This window comes from Lepidochelys olivacea (assembly GCF_965140295.1).
Source record: "Lepidochelys olivacea isolate rLepOli2 genome assembly, chromosome: 7".
Taxonomy (NCBI): Eukaryota; Metazoa; Chordata; order Testudines; family Cheloniidae; genus Lepidochelys; species Lepidochelys olivacea.
The window spans coordinates 78,485,017-78,495,508 of record NC_140417.1 but is presented as its reverse complement, the minus strand read 5'-3'; the positions used below and the strand labels follow the sequence as shown (position 1 = coordinate 78,495,508).

The following is a 10,492-nucleotide window of genomic DNA, read 5'->3' as shown; positions in this document are numbered from 1 at the left end:
CACTTTCCATCTACTGAGAGCTGCAAGTGATTAACAGCTCTGCAAGGGACACTGACTGTTACAATAACACTACAGCAACTACTGGGCTTTTACAGAGCAACACAGAGGCAGTGACAGAGTTTAAGTATAAACTTACTTGATTTTTTTTTAGAGTGGAAGAAACAAATAACCCTCACCCTATACAGTATTAACACTACAAGCAGCGAAAGTTGTTTTCAAGGTTGTTTGTTGACCAAATGATGACTGCCAAGACCGTAGACAAAATTCCAGTAACTCTCAGTGGTTTTGTGCACCAGCTATCTGAAAACATTTATCCTGTGGATGACATCGCTACCACATTGCCAACTTCGGTCACAATTTTCCCCAATGCTGACTTAGGAGGACCGTATGACCAGATGAGCAGTGTGACAGGAGGTAAGCATCACTTTTTAACCTGTGCATGTGCAGGGTGTTTACTTGTCTGACTTGCGGTCCGATTGCACATTGCTGATCACATTTCAGCGAAACAGAAAGAAAACTAGAAAGGAATTTTCTGATTTGGACAATGGCAACATGTGTTAATGTATACATAAATCTGAGTGCTTCTTTCTAATTTGATTAATGTCTGAATGCTGAGAGATAACAGTGTAAAGGGACTACAGCAAGTTGTCCGCTGCAATGTGGTTAGGCTAGTTCGGGGCACGACACTCTAAGGCATCCTGTATTCATTGTGTGTGTGCATTAAACTAAGATAAAGTTGGGACTGGCGAGCCTTGAAATTAGTGCAATATATGTCACTTGTAAATTAAAGCGTCCAGAGAGGGAGCGAGAGAGAACCCCCGCCCCATATAGGCAGGTGGACACTGGGAAGTGAACTACAAGACAGTATTTGGCCATGTTGATAACATGCTTCTTAGTAGGGCGAAGAACTTGGTGAAGCCATAGTCCTGAAAGCAGCCAGGTGTCCTTGGGAGTAGAGGGTGGCCGTGCACTGACCGATCGCCTTTCTTTAATTCCCAGATGGAATGATCAATGTTGACATGAGTGACAAGAGGTCCCTGGATCTGCCTTATGCCAGCAGTTTTGCCCCAGCAGTTTCTGCTTCCCGCAATCAGACTTTTACCTACATGGGCAAATTTTCCATCGACCCTCAGTACCCAGGAGCCGGCTGCTATCCGGAGGGGATCATTAACATCGTGAGCGCTGGGATCTTGCAGGGGGTCAGCACCCCCTCTTCATCGGCCACTTCTTCCTCCACGGCATCTTGTGCCTCCCCCAACCCGCTGGCCAGCAGCGCCCTGAGCTGCAGCATGGCTCAGAACCAGCCCGGGGACCTGGAGCACCTGTACTCACCTCCGCCTCCCTACTCGGGCTGCGGGGAGCTCTACCAGCAGGACCCCGCCTCTGCTTTCCTGCCCGCCTCGGCCGGGGGCTCTCTGCCCTACCACCCGCCCCCGTCCTACCCTTCCCCTAAAGCGGCAGCGGACGGCGGGATCTTCTCCATGATCCCGGATTACCCGGGCTTCTTCCCGCCCGCCCAGTGCCAGCGGGAGCTGCACGCCGCGCCCGAGCGCAAGCCCTTCCCGTGCCCCCTGGACTCCCTCAGGGTCCCGCCGCCGCTCACGCCGCTCTCCACCATCCGCAACTTCACCCTGGGCGGGCCGGGGGCCGGGCCGGCGGGCGGAGGCGGGGAAGGCGGCCGGCTGCCCGCCAGCGCCTACAGCCCGCACAACCTGCCCCTGCGGCCCATCCTGCGGCCCCGCAAGTACCCGAACCGGCCCAGCAAGACGCCGGTGCACGAGCGGCCCTACCCGTGCCCGGCCGAGGGCTGCGACCGCCGCTTCTCCCGCTCGGACGAGCTGACGCGGCACATCCGCATCCACACCGGCCACAAGCCCTTCCAGTGCCGCATCTGCATGCGCAACTTCAGCCGCAGCGACCACCTCACCACCCACATCCGCACGCACACCGGCGAGAAGCCCTTCGCCTGCGACTTCTGCGGCCGCAAGTTCGCCCGCAGCGACGAGAGGAAGCGCCACACCAAGATCCACCTGCGCCAGAAGGAGAGGAAGGGCGCGGCCACCCCCTCCTCCTCCAGCGGGGCCAGCGCCCCGGCCGCGCCCCCGCCAGGCGCCGCGTGCGGCGGCGGCAGCAGCAGCAGCGCCGCGGGTGCCGGGGGCCTGGCTGCCTGCGCCTCCAGGACCAGGACGCCCTGAGGCAGCCCCCCTGCGCGCGCACTGCCGCCTGCTCCCCTGGCGCCACGGACTAGCGCCGAGCGCGGCCCGGCCCTCACACCTCCGGAGCCTGCCGCCGGAGCGGGGCGAAGAGGGGCTGGGGACTGGCTCTGCAGAGCGCGGCCTGGCCAGCAGGGCGGGTGCCGTGGGTGCTCGGCTGGCTGAACCGCTGTGCACTTTATGGCTTCGTTGGCTGCTCCGAGGCCGTGAGGAGGAAGCGGGGACGGGCACACGCTCTGGGGCCCTTGACTAATAGTCCAAGCGGTCGTGTGTCAGGCTGAATCCTTTCAGCACTATCAGTGCAACTAACGTGGAGCACAGAAGTGCAATCTGATGGGACGGGCCAATGGACAGGTGGTTTCCAGAGTTTTAAATGGCTATTTTTCAGCGTCTACTCACTCCGATTTTGTGTATTTTTTGATGTGCACTGTTGAGTTCTCAGCCTTTGGGGAGGGAGAGGCAAAGCGTTTATGTGCTCTATCAAAATGAGCGTCAGAGAAGTTAATTTATTGAAGGTGGGATGTACGTATATTCTCTGCTGTTAGGATGCATGCAAACGTGTTGAAGTGTCCTTGGTGCCTTGTGTGATGTAGACAATGTTTCAGTCTGCATGTAAATGGGTTGCCTTATTAATTACGACAGAAACGTGTTCAGTCGCTGATCTTAGTATGGCTGTACATTTCTGCCCATTAATATTTGGATTTTTTAGAAACTATATTTTTGTACGCACTGTTTTATGTGACTTCAAAGTGTTACATTTGTAGTCAGATTTCAGATGAGGATGTAAATAGTCTTGCTAGAGCTGGCACATCAATTGTCCGTTCGGAACAACAGCTGAAATAGAAATGGTATAGTCTAATAATGCACAACCACTAACCAGAGCTCAAAGGAGAGATGGTTTCTTTATGAGTATTCTGTAAATAAATACTTTTCCAACAATAGGTTCGGTGCTTAAATCGTTTATAAAAGAAGAGGAGAAATATCTTAATTATGCTAAGTTGAAAACTGTTTCTTTAGACCAAAGCACTGGTTAGTCACCTCCAATAGGTATAGAACATTTATTTTAGGTGACCCACAGTACAGTCCTATTGTAAAATACATCACCCACTCATCTGTATTTTAGATTTTGGGTGAAATACTGGCCCAGTTGAAGCCAATGACAGCTCCCCCCCCCCCCCCCCGTGATTCCAATGAAGCCAGGATTTCACCCTGTATGTCTGTAGCTCTCCCTCTTCAAAAGAGCACGGGACGAGTGGTTTGGGTACGTACACTTTGTACTGATTGTGAGTTTCCTGGAGTCGGCTCAAATAATAGACGCTATTTCCGACTAGGGAGACTCGCCAGTACAAACCGCCCCCCCCCGCCCTTTTTTTTTTTTTTGCACTGTGCAAACTGTCCCTTACGGAAATGCAAACACTCCCCCGTCCCCAGTGTACAAACAAGCAACTGGTAGAGCGGTGGGGACTTCCCCTAGGAATAAATAGAAATGCTAATCTAAACCGGTGAGCTGTATTTTGACTCATTATTGTTCCGTGATTTAAAGCAGGCTAATTAAAACTCCCAAAGTGGGCTCTGGAAAATAAATACCATCATCTCAGTGCCCACTCGGAGAAAGCTACTCTCAGAGCTGAGATCCGAGTCAAGATGCGTGCGGCTTTGTGGAAAGTGCTCAAGAGCGGTCACGGTGTAAAGAGCTTTCAGTTTCCACAAACAAGTGCGGCAACCGAGTAGCATTTGTTTAGAACAAAGTGCGCTGGTATCAGCTACGGCAGGCCTGAATAATAACAAACTTGAAAAGATTAGCTGTAAGTACCACTGTTAAACACTTGCCAAGTTCACCCTGTGTGTAAAGTCATTAAAAGTGAAATTGCACCAGGGCAGAGCTTATAGATACTGATGGCTTAGAGATCACCTGTTTCGGTGGATTTGTGGCACCCATCACTGGCACAGTCCATCTGTGGGCTACATTCACCAAACACAGCCAACCTGCAAGTCCCTATCCAATGGTCACATAAGTGTTTCTTAAATTCTCTTGCCATACTGCTGGGTAGAGCGTGGCTACAGAATCAAAGACCTGTGATGGTTCTCCCCAGTATTTACTCAAATAATTGCCAAAGACTCACACAACTTCATACACCAGGCAAGCATGTCTAGTACTTATTTGAATTTATTCAGGTGACTCAAATTTCAAAACCAAGCTGATATTGTTCAATCAGAATTGAGCCTTTTGCTGTCAGAGGCAGCAAACTGCTCCTGAAAGTAACTCTTAGCTGTATGTATATTCATGTGTATGATAGTGAAAATCTTGATGTAGATCTTTGCAGAAGGAAAATCACATAACATTTAAGGCTACTATGTAGTTTTTCTTCTGTTATACAGATAGGTTAGGTTATACTATATGCTTGTTGAGGCTGATCTTAAGAGATGCTGACTACCCACATCTCCCATTTACTTTAGCCATCTTTAATTTCCCTATCCCAAAGTTCTGTGTGACTGCCTCCATATGTTGGATACATACTTAGGTGGAACTGAGTTCCTTTGGCATACATTATGAGGTCCTAATTCAGCTCTTTATGCTGGCAAACCCTTCAATTTTATATGGGAGTTAGCCACAGTGGGAAGTGCTGAACTGGGTGTACTGGGTTCAGGTGATCAAGTAACACGCATAATACACAAAGCATATCTTTATATGAAATGTGTTGCTGCTATGTATTTTCTCTGATTCAGGGAGATATAGATTTGTAAAAGCTGCCAAAGATGCAGTAATTCTGCAAAAGTTAACAGAATACATTATAGCCAGGCCTACCAACTTCACTTATTTGCTTGAAGTATATTAAGAGTTTAAAGTGCGGGTGGGAAGAAACAGGACCACTAATTGTTTTACACTCCAATACTTCAAGAGGTGGTTAACAGAATAGATACTGTATAATTGGTTTTTTAAAAAAACCTTGCTTAAAAGGCTCTACCACAAGACAGATGTATGCAACTTTCAGCTCAATGCAGCTTTTTGACACTGTAAACTGCTCAGCATATCCCAGAATAAAAAGGCTGCTGATCTCCACTAGAACAGAGCTGAACATTGAAAGATGTTTCTTTTTCTCCTGAGACTGGTCTTTTCCTTAGCAGCTCACACCATGCACCTGAAAGACCAGGACCTCTTTGTGTGTGACTTAACAAAATCAAACTTATTTCATGTTCAAGTTTTCAGCTTTGACTATTTACAATCAGTTCTCTATTTGCTAATAACTGAGAACAACTACACAGCTGTAAGAAAACATAGCTGCCACCATTAAGTACCAGATCATAGGTACACAAGAGGGAATTCATTTTTCATTGCTCCATGGCTCTCAGTATACTTCAGCATTGCTATCTTTTACCATATCCAGGTGGTTTCCAAAAGACTGTTTAGTGACTGATTTAACATAGGAGCTCCAAGATCTGTATGGATGTTGAATGCCGCCGTATGGGAAACGAAGCTTTCTTGTTTAGCATCAGTAGCTCACTGTATTAGAAATGGTCAGTTATCTGGTTCTTTCAATGTGCTAAAGTTCCAAAGTCCCATTGATTCATGGTCATGGCAGGGCAGCTCTCCTACTATGACTGCAGCTCAGCAATGGCTAGTTTGTCCAAAACGTACCACAGATCTAACTGCAGATGTATTAGTGTAAAATTATAAACTCTTGAGTAAGAACAATTTAACATGTTAGAAAATTACATTCCTAGTTAAAAGGAGAAGAGAGGCATAGACCTGACAGAAAAAGGATGCATAATAAATAGGTTGATTTAAGAAAATTACAGATGAATCAATGTGGCTACAATAGAAACTTTAAGACAGCTGACACTACATTCTTAAGTCCATGTCTTTGACTTAGATTTACATCTGTCTTCAAATGTCAAAATATTGAGATTGGACAGCACTTTGACTATATGGGGAGCGTAGAAGGTTTATGAAAGGAAGCCACAGATACAGCTAGATTAATGTCACAGTGGCCTGGCATTTTCACTGACATAAGGAGGAGTCTTTCCTGTTATATATAAACTATACAGGAATTAATTTAAAAATAATTCATAAGAGGCCTTTGTGTGACTACAAAAGAAAAAAAAATTTCTTTTCACCCAACTGGGTTCATAAGACTTTTACACTTAGAAGGGAAAATAATCAGAGGCCAACTGTGAAATATCCTGTATTTATTCTATAGTTCATCAACAGCACTAATTTTCCTGTTATGAAAACACAATACTCAGGCTGCAGTGGGAAAGAACAGCAATACAGACTTGAGCCTTTTGTTTAAAGATAGTAAATTCTAATGATTAAGTATATGAAAGTTCAAGCAAAAACTGTTAAACAAAAAGGCTTTTCTTTAATGCATCTTAGTTTGTTTTCTCCTTGTAGTAGAACTTGTTTTGATACTGGTCCTTTTAGCTCCACTTTATTAAAGATTCTTCTGTAATTGTTGTCAGAACATCCTGCAATGTAAGGGACCACTACCATTAAAGATGCATTAAAGTCACATCCCATTAAACATCCTGACTAGTTTTTACATATGGTGTAAAACTGACAGCAAAGAGAGAGAGTAGAAAGACTAAAACAGGTTAAATAAAAATTCTCTTTGGAGCAGTTTGTATTTCCAGTAGAGCTGCTTGCATCCTACACGCTGTTTTCCATAAGGAATTCTGAAAAAAAAAGGTCTTCATTAGTGTTACAGACAGAGAATTAGACTCAGATATTAAAGAACTGCATTACAACTAAATATAATAGAGAACATGTGATCTCACTGCATAATTATTTATTTAAAGCTGAGCTGTAGTGGAATTCCAGGAGAAGCAGGTATGGCAGCTGTAGAAATCAGGCACTTTGAAGTACCAAAAAATAAATGCAAACTGCATGAAATAACTTCTTCCATTTTTCAGAAAACTGAGATTTGAAAATGTAGTGTGTGTACTTTATATCCAATCTTCTGCAGGCAAGAACAAGCTCCTTGAAGTATTGTTAAACACAGAGCCACAAAATGATTATTTTAAAACTCACACACAAGCAACTATGCAGGAAAAACAAATCTGCTTTTAAAATGCACAAAGCAAAGAAGAAATAGTCAAGGGAAAACTTCCAGAACAGGTTGGTGTATCAATTATGAAGTGGTTAAGTCAATATTTTTTCTGTTCAAGTCACTACTACAAGACGAGGAGAGTCAAGGCTACCCAAGTTTGGGTCTCTGGTATAAAGTGTGTATTAAGATATGCAGGCACATAAAATCTTTCCCTGTCATATAAACAGAATATTTCACTAATAGAAAAAGTACCTCCATTGTTAGAAGGGTCATACCCTCTACCATAGGCAAATTAAACCTCAAGATTGCTTACACCAAAGCAAAGTAAAATTCACTGTTTTCTTTACACTATGTTTATGAAAACCTTAAGAAAAAGCAATTTTTATAAATAGTATAAAGAGGGAAAACAAGGCTTATAAAGCCTGTAATGTTCTGTTATGTATCAAAATGTAGGCCTCACTTTCAAGGGATGGCCTCAGGTCAAATCTAGTCCCAAATTTAGAAGATTATGTTTATTTATATACAGCTCTAAGACTACTAGAATAATTCCCACAAAACATTTAAATAGCAATGAAGTTTTAAAACAACAACAACAAATTCTGTGCAGTGTTTCCACCTAACACATGGCTGGCTGAGCGTTTTAAAGTGAAATTGATTAGAAGTTGACTATTCTATTTTCATTAATTAAAGAAATGTATAAACATAAACAAAGAATTTTCCAAGTTTTCAGTTTTAATTTTATGTTTTATGTAACTTAAGAAAAGTTTAAAGTAGTTTATCTGACAGTGTCCCTTTATAATGTGACAAACCTTAATTTATAATTAACTGTAACCCTAGAAATGGCTAGTGTTAACTCTAGGAGCATTTCCTGGCCCAAGAGTTGTTCCGTGTCTTGCTAGTTCCATATAGATCTTCTTGACGCTCATTTCAGGGACAATCCCCAACAAACATGGAAGATTCCCCATTTGTTTATTACCTTGGGTTGTGGGGACAGACTCCCTATTCCTACCCACAAGCTGGGTTTGAGGAGACACTGTCAGTGGGACTAGACAGGCTGGAAATACCACCTCATGAGTTTTCAGAGCACTTACAAACGTGCCTTATTGAAGAGTGAAGTGTTTCTTATTACATTTATTCTCTTAACTTTAGGAAGGAGGGGGGATAAAAGAGGGGTGTCAAACTAAACAGTGGCCCTAAGTGGTTAGACAGAATACTGGTATTTACTTTAACATTCAGTTGTGTGGAAGTTTAAACAGCGCTACTCTTCCATGTCTTCACATCAGTCAAAAGGAGAAAAAAAAACCACTTGATTGTTTAGTGCCCTCAACTCAAAAAGCTTGGCAGTAAGCACAGAGAGGTCTTAGTTTTGTAGCTTTCCTGCAAATACAGTCTATGTCATTAACAGCAGTAGTTCTGGCTGGATATTGCTATTCTTGTTAGCCAGGAGGAGTAGATGCTCAGCCACCATAAAGTCTGTATAACTGCCCTGATCAAGCACACCAAATCACTCAGGGTTATGATTTGGGTTCCCTGTGTGAGAGTTAATTGGCTGCTGTCTTTCTGATGATTTGGACAGGGAAGTGGTACCTAATCTGCCCCAGAAACTGCTCTCCTGTGTGCATCATTGGCAGAAACACACAAAAGATTTTTCCACCCTTAGTTTAGCAGCAATCAGCTCCTCTGGGGCAGAGTGTGTGTATAAAAAGTTGTTTCTACTGCAATTATCCATTGGTAGAGAAGCAGTACCCTAGAAGAGTGCAGCCCATGGCACCAGCAGATGGATGCTTCATTGTCAGAACTGATGCTCTGAACCAAGAAAAGGACAGCCCAAGACGTGCACACAAATACTCTCCCAAAGCAGCCGGGGAGGGCTGGGGAGTGGCTTTCCGCACCCCGAGACTAGGAGCTGGGCCTGCTGTAGTGACTAGCATTACTTCAAAGGCGGCTGGGAAGGGAATCGTAGCTATGGCTTTTGTACAGCGAATGTAGCCGCTGCGACATCTCGAGTGAGCCACGGCACAAGCCAGATCCTCCAGTCCCGCTGCTGGCGGCTCTTTGACCTTCCGCTAGCGGAGGAGGAGGAGGAGGAGGAGGGCGGGCCCCCTACTCCAGCGGGCCCCACACGATCCCTGCAGGGGAAGAAGGGGGACGGGGGGGACGGTCCGCCCTCAGAGGGCTCTGGCGCAGCCTCGCCCCGAGGGGGGCCGCGCCGGCTTCAAGGGGAGACCTTGGGCCCGGGGTAGGGCTCTCCGCCGCACCAGAAATCCGCCGCCTGCGGGGTCTCCAGCAGCCACACCTCCCGGGGCAGGGCGTGGGGATCGGCGGCGGGGCCGGCCGGCGCCTCCAGCAGGCGGTAGTAGTGGCAGTCCCGGCCGTTCTCGGGGTCGTAGGGGGGCGCCAGGATGTCGAGGAAGGCGGCGGGCCCGTCCACGGCGTCGATCTGGTGCAGGTTGTCGGCGTGCGGCGAGAGCAGGCAGGGCGGCGAGGCGGGCGTGTAGAGCTGGCGCGAGCGGAGCAGGGCGCGGCGGCGGGCGCCGGGCGGCGCGGCGGGGGGCAGCGGGTCCAGGCAGGCGATGCGCAGGCTGCCGTAGAGCACCTTGAGCATGCCGTTCATGCCCGGGTGGTCGTGCAGCGGGATGCAGGCCCCGCTCCGCAGCAGGAACACGCCCATGCTGAAGCTCTCCGTCTCGCAGATGTGCATGTAGCTCACCGGCGGCACCGCCCCGGCCCCGGCCCCGGCCCCGGCCCGCGAGCAGCCTGCCCCCGGCACGGCCGCCGGGCCCCGCGGGGCGAGGTGCAGGTCCTCGGCCTGCACCTCATTCAGCAGCTGCTGCAGCCGGTGCAGGTTCTCGCCGAAGCCGGGCCCCGGCGCCGGGCCCCGGAAGGTGATGCGGGCCTGTTTGGCTACCCGCTGGATCAAGGAGGCCATGTTGTCCCGAGGCATGGTCCCGCCTAGGTAATCACGCTCGGCACTGCCCGCCCGGCCACTGCTCTCCGCCGCGCTCCAGGGCAGGGCAGGGCAGGGCGCGCCCCTCTGCGCCGGCGCGTACGGCCCCTTGCATCCTGGGGCTTGTAGTCTCCCCCCGCCCAGTAGGCTCTGCCCAGTACCCAATCCTGTCCCTGCCGGAGGGGCAACGCTGGGCTAGGCCGGGGGCTGGAGGCTGGGAACTGCCTGGCCCTGCTGAGCTGCCCGCGTTCGCAGACATAGGCACTGCCAGGTATGGAGGCTTT

At 47.9% G+C, this 10,492-nt stretch overlaps 2 protein-coding genes across 2 annotated transcripts; one reads left to right on the top strand and one right to left on the bottom strand.

The window, feature by feature from the left end:
• Positions 1-236: 236 nt before the first annotated feature.
• Positions 237-2,195, top strand: EGR2 (early growth response 2; the record flags this gene model as incomplete). Its single annotated transcript, XM_084632845.1, has 2 exons — positions 237-414; positions 1,000-2,195. 2 exons carry the CDS (start codon positions 237-239, stop codon positions 2,193-2,195), a joined length of 1,374 nt encoding a protein of 457 aa, XP_084488971.1.
• Positions 2,196-6,384: 4,189 nt separating this feature from the next.
• On the bottom strand, positions 6,385-10,479 carry ADO (2-aminoethanethiol dioxygenase). Its single transcript, XM_084634103.1, has one exon. It carries the CDS (start codon positions 10,203-10,205, stop codon positions 9,477-9,479), a length of 729 nt encoding a protein of 242 aa, XP_084490229.1. The 5' UTR covers positions 10,206-10,479; the 3' UTR covers positions 6,385-9,476.
• Between the last annotated feature and the right edge of the window lie 13 nt (positions 10,480-10,492).